The sequence below is a fragment of the Gallinula chloropus genome (genome assembly GCF_964237585.1).
Source record: "Gallinula chloropus genome assembly, chromosome: 1".
Taxonomy (NCBI): Eukaryota; Metazoa; Chordata; class Aves; order Gruiformes; family Rallidae; genus Gallinula; species Gallinula chloropus.
In genome coordinates, this window is record NC_140085.1 from 154,392,209 (window position 1) to 154,409,321 (window position 17,113).

General features: G+C 39.9%; 1 protein-coding gene across 1 annotated transcript; it reads left to right on the plus strand.

The window, feature by feature from the left end:
• Nucleotides 1–6,365: 6,365 nt before the first annotated feature.
• On the plus strand, nucleotides 6,366–15,715 carry SLC10A2 (solute carrier family 10 member 2; the record flags this gene model as incomplete). The annotated part of the gene is made up of 6 exons (XM_084274333.1): nucleotides 6,366–6,787; nucleotides 10,074–10,192; nucleotides 11,339–11,427; nucleotides 13,540–13,715; nucleotides 14,299–14,456; nucleotides 15,582–15,715. The coding sequence occupies 6 exons, from the start codon at nucleotides 6,366–6,368 to the stop codon at nucleotides 15,713–15,715; spliced, it is 1,098 nt and encodes a 365-aa protein (XP_084130459.1).
• Between the last annotated feature and the right edge of the window lie 1,398 nt (nucleotides 15,716–17,113).

A 17,113-nucleotide genomic window follows, 5' to 3' on the forward strand; every position in this document is an offset into this window, starting at 1 on the left:
CATGCATTGCCAGCTCATGTTGAGTTTTTCATCCACCAGTACTCCCAATACCTTCTCCTCAGGGCTGCTCTCAATCCATTCTCCACCCAGCCTGTAGTTGTTCTTATGCCAGCCCATGTGCAGGACCTTGCACTTGGCCTTGTTTTGAACTTCCTGCAGTTTTTATGGGCCCATCTCTCAAGCCCATCCAGGTCCCTCTGGATAGTATCCCTTCCCTCAGTTTTGTCAACCACACCATACAGCTTGTTGTTAGCAAACTTTGTGAGGGTGCACTCAATCATACTGCCCATGTTGCCAATAAAAAAGTTAAACAGCTATTTGTATAGCTAAAAGCATCAATCAAACGTTATGCCCACATTTCTACAAGGCCATGACACAGGCACTCACAGACAGTATCAATTGAATCATCAACTGTATCAACACTACAGAACACAAGATCAAGGGCACCACATTCTCCATATTTTCAACTCCTATAACTGAAGAAATGTGCATGAAAAATTTCAAAAATGCATTGCTAAAGTAAATTTGTAGTATGAAGGTGGGTGGCTCAAATTTTCCAAGTGCTGAGAGTCCAACAACAGCTCACAGAGAAAGTTACATCTACATAATCATCTAATGAGCTGTAAGTTCTAAAGGCCTATATTTATATTTATATTGCATAGTCTCATATGCTATTAGCAACTGTAATGAAGATGAGTGTTGTAAGTTAAAATTTAGTTAAGAAGATGGATACACAGATAAAAGTTGCCCAGAGAGGTGGTAGGTGCCCCGTCCCTGGAAACATTCAAGATCAGGTTGGACGAGGCTCTGAGCAACCAGATCTGGTTGAATATGTCCCTGCTCATCTCAGACATTTAATCTAGAATCTAAACATCTTGGGGGGGTTTGTCAATTATTCCAAATTAAGCCTTACTACAAATTAAAATTAAAACTTTGAAAGGGTAGGTAAAGACACTGAAATATTTGAGTAGTGTATTACACCTTGAAGTCCAACATCAACCCATCCTGAGGAACATGAAAAACATGCTTTTATTAAGGGATTCCAACCCAATAGAATAATTCAAAAGCTTACACATTTATAGGTGGTAGCATGACTCATTTCTTTGATTTAGTATGAAATTATCTATCTTTCAGCTTTTTAATCGATGTCAGAGGTCACCCTTACAGTTTGGCAGCTAAAAGTCAGGCTTGTGCTTCTGGCAGACTTTTGTTATTTGTCTCTTAGCAGACAGTCCTTGCTGAACAGCACGGAAGTGCAGAATTCCCCTCATACAAATATCAAAAAAGAGAGAAGCTCTTTAAAGTCTGAGGCTTTTTCATGTGCTTACCGGTAGTTGCATAGTAACTATGCACTTTTAGGATGAGATGCTCTGTTCTATTGAAAATGCTTGCGTTTGGCTACTAAAGATGGGTGCACTGAATGATTACACTTGCTGCCGTGATTTACATAGGGAAGGCTGAAATGTATCAGAAAATGCAAATGCACCATGTATTTCTCCTTGCACACACAATATTTAGACTTCTGGCAAATCCAGAACCATATCACTCAAGACAAATACGTAGTGTGTGTAGGAATTCAGCCACAGGAGTAAGGTGCATCTCTCAGGGTCAGTACACCAGCAAGCTAAACTTGTCGGTAATCCAAGTACGTAACACATCAGTTGTTGTTTTGTTTTTTCCCAGCTGAGTTCATCAACAGCCAAATGCGAGAGCACCAGCACCCTTCATGTTTCATTTTAGATTCAGCCCAAGAGTCTAACAGGCAGAATGCAGATGTATGCGCCAGACAGTGAAATGTAAAAATGTAAATGTAAAGATTGCAGTATTCTTTAGGAAGCTATCCTGAGCTAGATGTGTTTTGATGTCATAAGTTTCTCTCCTGCTATTCCACAGAGATTTTCCCTTCTTAATGCCCTCTATAAACTTCCAATCATGTAGTACAACTTTTGCCAAACAAAAAGCCCAAAAACATCTTCCATCTATAGCTATACTAAAGTTTATAGTTATAAGCAAGGTCACCAATACCACTGTCTGTCTTTTAAAGATGGTGGTAAAAAGCAGGTAATTGCCTTTAGGAAATCAATTATTTGAAAGAAAAGGTTCTTCTAACCAAGACATAAATATACTAAGAAGCATCTCAGAGTCTGAATTAAGCAGACAAGGAAGATTCATAAGTCTCATTAAGAGAAACACCACAGAAATAAGCACCAGACAGCCATAAAAGACAAACTGTTAAATTGTCTCTCCCAGCGTAGGGCTCTGTATGCACTTACTGCTATTCATGTTTTATAACTGCTCGAGTTAATGGATAAATCAATTATCTAATTGTCGGCACAGGGACAGATCCTTACAGATTTCATCTGCCTGGATTTGTTTGCTGAAGTAACATTAAACTCACATGCACAAGCTGGTAACCTTATCACCACAAAAATTCAATAAGACAATTCAGAATACAGAAATTTGGTAGTTTTAGGATGCAAACACACAGTTAGGATTGTATTTCTCTATTAAAGTATTGATTTTGTTTGTTTGTTTGTTTTGCTTTTTAGGTATGCTGATAGTGTCTGGAATCAAGCAGGAATGCTAATCATCACCCAAATGCCACAAGGCTCACTGCTGTTTTCTTCTCAGAACATCAGTGACAAAAGCTTGAAATCACACTAACACACGCACAACAGGAACAGGCAAAAGATGCCAGTTGGGTTCACAGAGCAGTACATAGTCCATTTCACCTGTTAAGCACCATAACCTCAGTGGAAAACAGGCAGTAAAACAGGTGCTGTACAGCTCGGTACCTCTGACAATCATCTCCAAAATTATGCTTTCCCTGAGGATGTCAAGGAAACTTACAGAGAGCAACCAAATTTGGGGTTATCTCTTATCTCCCGCGAGCCTCCGTGTGAGTCAGATCCCAGAAGCGCACTGTGAAAAGCAAAACAGACCAGAGGAATGTTTGTAATCCACCACTCCTGAGAGACCCACCTGCCTTCTAGATAATACTGTATCATACCAAGTTTTCAATTGTGCCTGTAAATACTTCAGTGTCTTGCATATGATTTTAGTTCTCGAACAACACCTGTGGATTTCATGAAATAAATATTAGCATCTGTGCTAAATCGTAGCATCATCAGCGTAATAAGAAGTTTAATTCAGAAGGGCTCAGTTCTGTTTCCAGAAAGGATTTTTTTTGTGATTCAAGGTTTTATACAGTCAGCTTATGAGCTAATGACTTGGAGCCATCCCTTTTACAATAGAAGAGAAAAAAGGCAAACCTAGGAGTAAGTACAGATTAAGTTTACACAACCTGATGGCCCACAAGGCCACACAGGTGAGTGGCTGATGTCCTGTTTGTCCTTAGTTGGGCCCAAAACCTGAGCAGGTAGGTTTCCCTTTCCATTTCCAGAAGTCAAACTCCAACATGACAGCTGGACTAATATCTCTCAGTAGAAGCTGGAGACCAACAGCAGGGACACTTCTTCCATGCTGCTTCTGTGGGATGGCATTGAACAGCTCCGACATACACTTGGCAAGAGAAGGGAGGAGGCAAAAGCAAGCCCCTCCACGGGGTTCTGCCTAAGAAATAGCCACTGTCAGCTGGAGATCCTTCACTTCCTCTTCCAAACCACTCACCCTGGGTTCCCACAGCATCGCAGACATTTACAGGGCTAGGAAAGTCTCCCCCCCCCCCGAGGCCTGATGGAGATTTCAAGGTGTTCTAGTAAAAATTTTAGTTTCAACAAGAAGGAAATTCAAGTGCAAAACCAGACTCTGATACTGGTTTTATAGAAAACGTTACTACAGACATGCTTTTAAAACCTAACTAGCCCTTTAAAGGACTTGGGTTGAAAAATAAAAGCTCCTAAAACATCCTGTTTGAAAGCAAGTATAACAAGCAGAATAAGTTTTACTGCCAAACCGAGATCTTGTAGCCTTCTTTTTCTTTCATCTACTCCTTATTACTATGCTTGGTGTTCTATTAGACATATCATAGTCACACAGATGTGGCACTAATCACAGGGTAGGAGTTGCCAGCTCCCTGGGAGGATAAAGCTACTCTGACATTATCCCATCAGGCACCCCACGGTGACTTAGGAGATACAGCCATTTAGCTGACCCCTTTGTAAAGAAACAGGTGCCACCTGAGCATGCTGGGAAATCCTTTCTAATGCAGTCAGCTCCCCCTCAGCAGCTCATGGTTTAAAGTAAAAAAAAAAATCCCAGCAACACCTATCATTTTGCACACTGAGGTTAGGCACAAAATGCTGAGGTTTTCAGTGGGAGTCTTGGTTTCTGAAGATAATTATGGCTTAGCATATTACCCTAGTAAAAAATATTTCTGTGTTGAAGTCTAAAGCTGTTTGGAGGACATCAACTGCACTTTGTATTTCAGACTTGATTTTAGTCTAACGTCAACACTGAAAGATACTTCTGCCCCAAGGTTTGGGTACAAGTAAAGAAACATCAAAATTCTTCCCTTGAAAACATTCCCTATTATGGAGGAAGTCTGAGGGGTAAATCTTTGACCAAACAAAATGCCCAATGACTTTGATAGGCTTTTGAAAACTTGAAACTGGGATTCAAATATGCTGCAGAGTCAAAATTATCCCACTTCTCCAGCATTTTGTTGTTGTTGTTGCTGATGCTGCTGCTATTTTGGCTTTAAAAACTCATCTGTCTGCTCTTGTTCCTTCTTTTGCTCTTATCAGCAGCACAAAGTTATTTTGATATCCAGTGCACAAACATTTGCACTACATCCACCTAGAAGAGCAATAAACACAATAAAGATATTTAAGCAGTGACATACACAATATTTTTCCACAGGTAAGCACATGAGAGAAGGACATGGACCAAAGTAGTTCTGGAGAACAACTGCAACATGAAGCAGAAGGCAAATACACTGAGGATGCTGCAAAATTCCTCTGGTCCCATGTAGAAAAAAGTTGTTAGCCGAGCCATACAGTGTGCCCAGTTCCCATCCTAGACCCTGTAAGATCCAAAAGCGATCCCAGGGAAGTTGCCTTGCCTCAGCCTCTCATCCTTTTCAAGCCACGGGGATGATGGAGAACAACAAACCACACCAAAGACAAGCACAAGAACCTGTCTCCTAACCTTCATGCCATACCAGACAGCAAAGGTCACCTACAGCCTCACCTCTGGTGTAGATACTGAACATGTTGCTGTGCTGAAGGGGACATGGCCTGTTTTGGCTGATTACCACAGGTCCACAGAAGCACACCAGTCCCATTGCCTGCTCCCCATGCCTGGTTCAGAAAACACATCTCCTCCCTCCTACTCCCTCATCACCCCACATTCCTCCTCTCGCTGCCCACCATTTCCAGCCCAAGCTGGAGCTAAGTGTAACTGGACCAGCTGCACACGGGTCCAGAAGGACTGTCAATCTCCATGCCACCCAAATGAGCACAGCATGTGGCTACTTGTCTTCCTCCTTCCCTTCCCCTCTTCTTTCTTTTTCCTGCTGATAAGCTCAGTGCAGAGGTAGGACATGGCAAGGAGCAATGAACAAAACAAGCAGTGAAGAGCAGCCACCAGTGCCCAGGCTGGAGGGCTATGGAGATGCCAATACAGCAGTGCTTCTGTGTGTGCCAAAGATAAAAATACTGCTGTTTCAGCAGACTGCATCATGAGAAGCTTTGCAGCCAGGGATCTTCACCATCCTCAGTATTATGTGGAAGCTGAGAAGGAATCAGAAAGAGTACCTAAAAGTTGCATTTGGGATCCAAAAGTGACACAAACGTGCACGCAATCCCGTGTTAGAGTTATCTCTGTACATCTGTCATCACTTTCATTATACTAGAACTATGACCAAATGAGGACCCCACCGCATTCAAATGAGCCTGTGAGTCACGGTGAATGCTACATCACTTAGAAAAAGTTGCAGCCTCAAACTGTAGCTTGGGACCTGTACCCATGGCTACCCGTGTCTCGGTCGCTCACCCCACACACCCCTGTAATGCCGGTGAGAGGGCATGCATGATCAGATGCTCTGAAAGTATGCAAGAAATTCAAAGAATGAAGTCTAAACTTTCTCTTCGTCCTCTGAGTCTCATTTTATGTGCAACACAAGCCTCCTTTACACCTTTAAATATTAACACAGCTATTCTGTTGATGTGGAATTCCTCATTATCATATGAATAAATGATTAATTGTCACCATACCGAGCAAGTGCAACTTTTATAACTATATGAATCAGCACTGTGCCAAACCCTTCAAGAACAGTAAGAGTATTCAAGTATTTATTGCACTTTATTGCTTCCTGGATCATTTAAAAGGAATCACTGACAAACAACCAGTTACACGGGCTTGAAAGTTTGCTTTGGATGTATGAAGCAGTTCTGCATTTCAAAATGCAGACGTACCTTCTTTCCCGGCAACTTAATGCTGGGTCTCTGGCAGAAAACTCCACAGCTTGTCCAGCAAATGCAACTATTTGCAATGGCACCTCTTGCGTGTTACCAGAAGATAATTTTAATGAGACTTTGAGCGTAGTTTTAAGTACTGTTCTAACAATCATGCTGGCTTTGGTGATGTTCTCCATGGGTTGCAATGTGGAGCTTAGGAAATTCTGGGGCCACATAAAAAGACCCTGGGGTATTTTTGTGGGTTTCCTTTGCCAGTTTGGAATTATGCCTCTCACAGCCTTCTTGCTGTCCTTGGCCTTTAATGTGCTTCCTATTCAAGCTGTCGTGGTGCTGATCATGGGATGTTGTCCAGGGGGCACAGCCTCCAATGTCATTGCCTACTGGGTGGATGGAGACATGGACCTAAGGTAAGAGCATCTGGTTTCTAAAGAGTTTATTTGGCTTTTTACAGTGTAAACATTGTATTCAAAAGGACTGGTTTTTTCTTAGCTTCCTGGTTCATGCATGATGAAGTTTCCTGCTTGTAAAGATGTTTAGTTACTGCAGTAGCAGTAAATATAAGCAGAATAGCAAATAACCTTGGTTCATTGAGAATTCATGAGGAAGATAGCACAACAGAATTGAGTATATTGGAAAATGTCTTTATTGTAAATCTTCAGATGCTGCTGAAAATAACATTGATGAAGACCTCCAAGATACTAAGGATTATGAAACCTCTGTCCAAGTTAGATACTTCTGTGTTTTTGTTGCTCACAAGATCTTGCTCTGTGAAAAAGAAAAAAAAAAAAAAAACAGAAAAAGAAAAAACCCCAACAAGAGCAAATACCCAAAGGATTTTAGGACTTGGATCCTGTGCACAAAATTGTAGCTATGCAATAGTTCTTGAAGAAATGTTTCTTGAAAAAGACCACCTGTAGAAAAATATTTCCCTTCCTTTTGTGTTCTATACAATGAACAGGCAGGCATAGATTTTCTCTTTGGGAACTAATACAAATGAAAATCAGTTGCAGTAATTCTATCTGCTCCTGGCACCTTCTGCTCCATCTTCAAACTGAGGGAAAATTTTACAGGTTAGAAGCCACTGACTAAGTCAGCCTGCATATACGGTGCAGTGAAAAAATTTCTTTGTGTCTAAGTGAGATGGTCTCAGTGACAGGGTGCTCTGAACTCGGAAACAGATATGTAAGGCACCTGGCATGGCCTAGGACATCAAACACACAAGAGAAGTGAACCCTACTCTTGATGCAAATTCCATGGTGGGTTCATTAACTCCAAGAGCCTTTAAAAATGAGCCATCTTTTTGATTTTATATTCTGATTACTTTGCTCTAAAATAAACAGGATCATTTCTCTGTTTCCCACAGAGTAACATAAATTGGCGCATTTGCCCAATTTATCATATACCAGTCTGAACTAGAAATGGAAAAAATCATAGAAGTAAGAAAGATGTGGAGCTAGGGTGAATAGACTAAGAATTTTAATATTTGTAGCTTTAATAAGACATTTTTTCCATCCTTTGAAAATACTGAATTTTTCTGTCACACACAGGTGTTAATGTAATACCTGCTTTCAAATTATGTATGAAGTCAGCTCCGCTAATCACCAACTTCCTCACTGTGGAGGAGAGACTTATAACATTAGAAACTGTAAAACACTTTTTTTTTTTTTCCAATAAATACAGAAACCACAGATGTAAAGATATCCAGCACCAGTCTGAAATTCTGTCCTGATCTTTCCTTGGAAGAACACACTGATGTAAACTATGCTTTCTCATCTCTGTGTGTTCAGAGCGTTGCCACTGAAATCAGTGGTAAAATCCAAATTGATAATGCTATAAATATGAGTGGGGTTTATAACCCATGACACTGGTAGAGGGTGAAGTAAATTGAAAATACCTATTAGAGGTTATTCTTCAGGTAAAGACCTTTACCTTAAGAAGTCCGAGACTTTTGGTCAGAAACTTTGTGGCAATAATTGGCAGGCACCAGAGGATAGGGAATGTAAAGCAAAGACGACAATGCAAGCATCTTCAGACCTTGATAAAATAATATTAATATAAGCAGCTTGCCTGGTTTCTGGAACCAGAACAATGTTATAGAAAGCATGCCCATTATATCAGACAAGGTTTTGGTTTTTAGCTGATAATATTTTATGTTTATACATAACAATCCATCACATTCATCTACAGTCCTGCTTCAAAACGTCCCTGTGCAAACAGACTACAAAATAGAGCAGGAATTACTTTTCTATTGCTCATGTAACCACAGGGATGTGAAGTATGAGGTTTTATACCTTTGTCAGTAACTTAGCCTCAGATGATATCCACTAAAGATTCCCATAGAGACATCTCTTGATATTTCACAAGAATAACTGGTTGTGAAACATCATCTCCTTTCCTCCACAGCTCCCTCAGGAGCTTCTGTGAGCACAGGGACTGGGGTTAGAAAACGTGCAGACTTTGGAGCAAGATGTAGATATGGGGGACAGTAAGAAGATGTAGGAAATATGGAGGTAGGAAAAATAAGTTATTTTATCCATTTGGGGCTCCACCTGACCTTAATTGTACACCAGTGTCCTTTTTCCTCTGTGTGTAGGAGCTCCCTTGCTAAAAGCTCCTATAAAGTTCTGTTCAATGACTCTGAAGTAGAGAGAGACAGGAACCAAAATTAACACAGGTATTTCCTGTATTGTCCTAGATTTCTCTGGATCCACCCAGTTTGTGGAATGGGGTCAGTAGTCCCTTTTCTGAGGGCAAGTGATAGAAAAATCAGAAGTGAGGGTCATAAGGAAGTTTCCAAAGTCCCTTAATTAGAACATGCTAATTTTATGTTAGAGGAGTGTGATTTATAGGCATAATTATAACTATTCTGCTCAGATTCTGAAAATTTCCTCTTCATATTATCCATCTTGCCCTTTCCCCTTCTTCATTCCTGTCACAGAATGCATCTTTTAGTAGAAAGTGTATCAAACATGATGGTTTCAAGACTTTGTATTTGAAAACATTAATGTCTTTGCACAACCTGACGAAGCAACAATACTTATGCTCAATCTCACTGCATAATTCTCAGCACCTAGTTTTTGGTCTAGAGCAACACAAGCCAGAAAAGAGAATTTCATCCTAGAATGGGAATTTCATCCATTCCTAACTGATGAAATATTTTGAGGTTATGCTGTTGATCTTGCAGTGAAATTTTAACATTCTAGAACCACTATTATAGTGGAAAGCTCCATTTGATGTCCATCTGACCCTGCTCAGCTTGCCACCCTCTCAGAAGCCAGCCCGAAAGGCAACATGTAGACAGACTTGCCAACAGACCTTCCTGATGGCATCCTGTCTGACTGCCTCATTTGCACTGAAGGTTATTGTTTTGTGGCTGCAGAACAGGCTGATATTTTATGTTATGTTCCTTTTCAGCAGAAGGCATTCCTTCCATTTAGCTTTTCTCTAACCTGATATACAGGTTAAATTGACTGTAACCTTGCCCAACCTTTCATAAGCTGTTGTGATAAGAAAATCATAGAACCATAGAATCGGAGACTGGTTTGGGTTGAAAGGAACATCAAAGCCCACCTAGTTCCAACCCCTCTGCCATGGGGAAAGACACCCTCCACTAGATCAGGTGAGAAACAACCAAGCGAGAACAGCAATAGGCTATCATGAGATGAACTGTCACTCTAACCAATTTCTTTACAGCATCAGCATGACAACCTGTTCCACACTGTTTGCAATGGGAATGATGCCACTTTGCCTCTTTGTTTACACCAAGATGTGGACTGATTCTGACGCAATTGTACTCCCCTATAACAGCATTGGTGAGTCCAGTGAACCACCACTTTTCCTTCTGAATTTCTCCTTGAACATCCCCCTAATAATAACCACCTCTATATCATCATCCTGTAGAGTTGTGAAGAAATAACCTGAGATTATTTTAAACATTCATCCTCTTACTTTTCAGTAACTTCCATGGGAATTAGGTACCTAGATCATGCCACGTCATCCACAGCTCTGCAGAACAAAGATTTGAAGTCATTATGAGTGTGGCACAGATTTTTGTCACAAGATCATGCATGCTTTTCTTTCCAAAAGGTTTGGAGACCTGCGTGGTACTGAGATAAGAATATAAAATAATTTGTACAGGAATAGCTGTTTCCCCTGGATGAAAGTGTTTGTAGCAGCTTTAAGGCACAATCCTGCAACGTGCTAAGTGCTGAGGCCATAATCTGGCAGAGTACCTAAGCACATGTGAATAATTAAGCGAGTGATTAAAACTGCTGAGTCTCTTTGAAAAGCTGCAATCTACACCGCCAGAAGTGGCTTCATTTGACTTCCTGTCAAAAATCTCATCCAGCTACAAAGAGAAAATAGTCAAAGTATTTAGAAATACATGCTCCAGTGCTTTGCAGAGCTGTGGCCCTAGTGCTTATCAAGTGTGGTTCCTTGTTGTGCTAATCTTAAAAGCCAGCAGAGTCACTTTCGCATTCTTCAATTTCATTTCCCATTGTCCCAAGGAAAGAAAAATCACATGCATTGCTTATGCTTTCAAAATAAATACTGGAGGGGGAAGGCCAAAACAAAAGAGGCTCTAAACCGTTTGCTGATATGGTACAGTAGCGAAACACCTGCAGACAAAATGAACATTTAATATAGCTACTCACATCACAGGATAGTGATGATTAGAACGCTCACATTTCTGCCTGCCTTTCTGATGCAGGTGAATGATCGTGTAGCTCAGCAGAATGGCAATTACTTCAACAGGCTGCCAAAGATAACAGACTCTATAGAAAAGCAAATGGGCAGGTGTGGGTAAAGTATGTTCACATGCTCTAGGGTGTGCATACCAGAAACATCCTCCAGAGGTTTGCTCCATACCCCCAGTCGCTCCACATCGCATCTGTCCTTCAGTCTTGAACTCCCACCCAACGCGCGGGCTTAACTTCTTCTTTCTTCTCTTTTTACAGGAATTTCACTGGTAGCTCTTGTGATTCCTGTTTCTTTTGGAATATATGTAAACCACAAATGGCCGAGTAAAGCAAAAATCATACTTAAGGTAGGATATATAAGCATGAAGCATTAGTAATTATAGACAAATTATGGAATTGGTGACACCACTGAAGCAGTACATTGTTATTCATAGTATTACTATCTGACTTCATAAGTGCTGGGAAGTTTTCAGCAGAAAAAAAAAAGTGAGATGCTGCAGAAATATATTGCTTTCCCTCCACACAAACACGCATGGGTTGCATACATTATTAGAAGCCATCATTATCCAAAGAACAGGCTTTTGTCTTTGGCTACAACTGTGTTATTAAGTGAGTTCAGTTTATAAAGTAAACTGAAATTGGAAGGAAAATCATTCAGGTCAACTGGAAGCAGTTTTTTCTCTACGAAGTAATAAAAAAGTGAAAACATTCTGGATTTTAAAAAAAAAACCCAAAACCCACCCTTTCTAGTTTTAAAACAGTTTATCAATTTTGGGGGGCAAATCCCATTTTTACTTAAAAAATATTTTGAAAATTTTCCAACTGTTAAAAAAATCTAACAAGCCTATTCACAAAATTCAACTATCTTTGCAAGATAGTTTCAGATGCCTCAAAAATATGTGATTTTGAAAAAAAAAGCAACTCTTCTCACCAAAATAAAAGTAATAGCAACTTAGCTGTGTTTAGTGTTAATAGCAAATTAATCTTTCTGAACATTCACTTAGATTTAAAGTGATTGACAGGCATGCTGATTACCCTTAGCCTTTGCTAACTATTTTTAGTTAACACATATAGTTTCTAAAGTTTCTTAAAGAAAACTAATCTGGCAACTTGTTATTCTACCTATACTTTTTGTCATTTCTCTGCCACCAAGTCCAGAAGCATAGAACACAAATAAGGTCCTTTTAAGTCCATTTGTTTTCTTGAACTGATAGTTTGTTGCGTTGTACTTTTTAATACTGCCACAGCTGACTTATGAACTTGCATATTATTGAATGCTGGCTTCAAAACTATGCTGTTCCTATTAAATCAGTTAGGGGGAAAAGCACAGACTTGAACTCACATGAAAGGACACTTGATCTCTCAGCAAAACACCATTTCATCCTCTTTCTTGTCAAGTGGGTGAGCAACCCACAGTAGGGTCCACTGGCAGTTTGTTTTACATAGGACAATGAAGCATCAAGTGAAGACTGAGCCGTAGCTCTCGGTTTAAGGTCCATATAGAGAGAAATTGAGATAAGAGCACAAAGACAGCGTGCCAGGTGAAATCGAAGAGCTTGTCATGGCCAGACCATGTTTCTTTTTCCTATGTGTGTGTGGCTAATAGCTCAGTCAAACAAAAGTACTGGTTTGCTCAGTGCTCTTAAAGAGGCTTCAGCCAAAGACTGATGAAGCCAGTTCAATGGGAACGTAAATTTTAGTCTGTTGGTGAAATCCCTGGCAACATATGTCATAAGGGCAAACATTTCACTCAGATATTGACAAGAGAGCAAGTTATCCCTTTTTTTTTGGGCAAGCAGCATTAAAGATCTAAGTATGCTCAGCCACAGGAAATGAGACCAGCTCAGTGTCAATGTCTATGTAGAAATGCTGTACAAGTTCACAGCCACTTTTCAAACACAATTTTTCAGCCACATTAAAGATTTACTCCTCCACTTGGTAAATCATCTCCTATCACTAACTATCCAGTGTGTAGTTAATATACGCTGTACTCAGCACCAGGGTGTGACTGCCCAAAAAGTGGGGAAGAGAAGTGCATTATACCAGCTTTTAGGCTGAGAGTTTCCAACAACTCAGGAGAAATTTCTCTGCATGCACCATTCCTTGCACACATCACACCTGTGAAATTATATTTAATCTCCAGTTCTAAGTACAATTATGGACAAGACTTCAAGAGATTAATTCTACAGGTATCTATAGCAGATACCTACTACAGCTGTGCCTTCATCTATATCTGCAGTCACACATTGAAGTACATAGTACATCTCTGGCTTGGGAAAAATGGCAGCTACCTAATTTGTCTGCAAGCATTGATTACATTGCTGTTAACTTTAGGGTTTCTGTTTAATAAGATGTTTCAGTGACTCAAAGACACTCATGAGCAGGTTTGACACTCTGTTTGATGCCATTAAATTTCATTGGGGTCTCAGTCATACAGTGCTTCCTCTTTCTCCTCACAGGTTGGTTCCATTTTGGGAGCAGTCCTTATCGTGCTCATTGCTGTGGTTGGGGGAGTACTCTACAAAGGCTCCTGGATTATCTCACCCAAATTATGGATCATTGGTACCATATTCCCAGCAGCTGGCTATTCTCTGGGATTCTTTCTGGCCCGTGTAGCTGGTCTATCTTGGCACAGGTATGGAATTGTCTGTGACAAAGATCTCTACCCTATTTTCAGCTATGAAAAAAAGTTTTATTTAATGATTAATCAATGCTGAGAATGCTTCTTAAACACTAATTACACTTCAGAGTCACTCATTCACCAACTCTGTTGTTATGTGTAGATAAAGCCTTTCTTGTGTGCATTTACTTATTTATGGATTCTGATTATACTATTTCCTCCTTCACACATCTTTCCCTTGTGTGGCCACGCCCTACACTCCAAATGAGTAAAACAGACCTGACTTCTAAGTGGGTTAGGACCTTAATAAAGTATCTCACGAAGGCTCAGCAGACTTCAGTTTAGAACATCATCACAAGAGAGGGAGACACTGAGTGCCACGTGTGCCACAGTCCTTTATAATTGCTGAACTACCATAATTTTTGTGTGTTCTGGTGGTACAGCTGTATGACTTGAGCATTTTGTTGACCATGTAAACTAGAGTATACAATTTTCTTAGTTTTTCATTACTGTATGTTTATTGCTTATCCAGATCACTAAAAAGCATAAGAACTCACAGGCTGCTATTTCACAACTATCTTTGTGTTATTCCCTTTAGATGTCGCACAGTGTCTCTGGAAACAGGCATGCAAAACACTCAGCTATGTTCAACTATAGTACAGCTGTCTTTCTCTCCTGAGCAACTTGAACTGATGTTTACTTTCCCACTCATCTACAGCATTTTCCAGCTGTTGTTTGCATTACTAATTTTGGGAGGTAAAGTATTTTCTATTACAGCATTTGGATTGTCATTATTACTATCAGTCTCATCTTTCACGGATATGGAGGAAAAAAAGAAGGGATAAAAATCATCAAATGGAAAATAACTATTTATAAAAATGAATAGAAAATAACTATTTCATTACGTAAATAGTGACTCAAATGATTACTGAGCACTGCCATTGTGCTGTGCCCTGTATATGATTAGGAATATACAAGGCTCACTTCAAGATTTGGGAGACAACTGTTTTCAGCATAAGGGAGGGGATCTCCATCACCTACAACCAAACACATGGGAACATATTGAGCACAGGGTTGTTATTACCTTTGGCTGAGAAAGGATAAATTCATCTCCTTCCACCACTCCAGGATGCCTGGGCATAAAGTTGCCCCACAGGGCTGTCCCCACAAACACTCACAAACTCCCCCCTCCTACTAGCCATTGGGAGAACAGGCATTAGCATCATGGCCAATGTGAGAAAATATCTTCCATTAGAGGCTACATTCCCTTTTTCCTCCCATATACACCTCTCATGACTGGCACTGCTACTACTACAACCAACCTATTGAGGTTGGGACCATGTCCCTGCTCCTCACACCTAAAATTAACTATGACTCAAGCTCCCATTCCCAAACCAGCCACCTTACCCAACACCAGAACACTGCCCCAGGGACACAGCCTGCGAGGCACAGCCCTGACTCCCATCTCTCTGTCAAGGAATAGCGTGAGGACAGAGGAACCACTTTGTCCCAACTCCTGCCAACCAGGACTCATACAGAAGTAAGGGTTGGTCCCACAGTCCCTGCCAGGAGCCCAAATATTTCCCAGTGGAGACAGGCAATACTTTCAAAAGTCACTGAACACAGCAGGAACATACAGCAGTCCAGCACCATTGGATCACCAAAATATTTTCCTTATTATTTTCTAAATATACTTTTCCAGCGATAAGTACTGTTGACATGAAATAATTAAACATAGCTTTAAAGAAATTATATGGAGTTGTTGGAATGCTTTAGCAATAGAAGGAAGGAAATGTTGGGTGGCTACATATTACTACAGTGTCTTTTTCAGACAATTGTTATCATTTCCTTATTTAATATTAAATATGTAACCATTCCCAGGCTACCGTGTTTACAGAAGATTGCGGGGCAAGACAAATACAGATGTTGAGAAAACAGACGAGAAAGAAGAGTCAAAGTCAACATCGTCACACGCTAAAATAAATGGAGGATTTGTATCAAATGAGACTAAATAGACAATTGCCTCTGTTCCCAACAGCTGAAAAGATATAAGATACATAGTGTATTAAAACCTTTTTTTTTTTTCCCCAAATACTCTTGCTTTATGGAAATATTTAACAAAAGGAGAAGTTTTGCTGATATTGTACAGTAAGACCTTAAAATTATTAACTTCTGAAAGATTTCTACTTTGATTTTGAACATGGTTTCTGCCACAGTTGTAGAATCCAGTTTTGAAGCTAATTCCTTAAAAATATTTGATGTTTTATTAAGGCTTATTTAAAGAAAGGCAGAGTAAAGGTGGGCTACTGCTAAAAAAAAAAAAGGAAACAAGCAGATATTTGCAGTACTAGCTCCAGCCCATGATCCTGCAAATTCGTGTGCTTGTTTCAACCCCCACACCAAAGAGAAATCTTGTAAAAGTGCCTGAGCAGCAACAGGAGTTGATGTGAAAGATCTGATAAGGTTGGAGGACTTTCACTGAACATGAATTAACCATGAAATTGGAACAAGCTAATAATGAAATGAAGTTTCATTTAGGTCAGTCGGGGTGGACTAAAGCCATTGCACTGTACTAATTGCCTGAAGCATTAATTCATTCTAAAGCTATAATTTTAACGAGTGCAAGGTACCTTGACTCTATTTTTTTTCCCCTAAGTAATAGAAAGTAACAGCTTTGAATCCTCAGACTGGGGTCTTTTAGGTGCTAGAAACATGAGCAGAGAGACAAAGATGAGGGCATAAGCCTGGAGCGATTGTAGTGTGACAGCTGCATACAAGGAGCAGGCAGAGATTTTAGAAGTGTAAGAAATTATCAACTTCTGCACTGAAAGTGAATCATTTGAAAGTGGAACAAAATTGTCCCTGATACATCCTGGACTGCTTTCACTACTGTTTACATGAGTGTTTGTATAGAGTTCTATATTTTTGATATTTTATGAATGCCAGAGAGAAATAATCAGATGCAAACATGCGTTATTTGTCTCTCAAAATTCAAGAGTGCATATTGAAAGCCGTCCTAAGCATGTGGAGAAAAAGAATATAATTCTAAGAGAACCAGTGCAGTAATTTTTTTGCAGCTGTAATTTTTTATGGATACATTCAGTAACATTAGTCCTGTAGCTCTTATGTAAAGAAAACATCCAAAGAACTTCAGATTAAATGAGTGAGAGGTTGCCTGACCAAAAAATTCAAGAGCAAGCCAACTATCAACACATGGAAACTATACACCTCTTTCTCATGTTCAAGTGGACCTTCCGAGGTGTTGTGAGTTAAGGTGGCAAGATTTTCCACAAACAGCACAGAAACTGTGGAATATAAGCTCTTGACTTGCAGCTTTCTACTGCTGCAGAAATGTTCCCAGTATTAAACAAAGAATTATTTTTTTTTCCTATCATCTACTCTACATGGGGAAA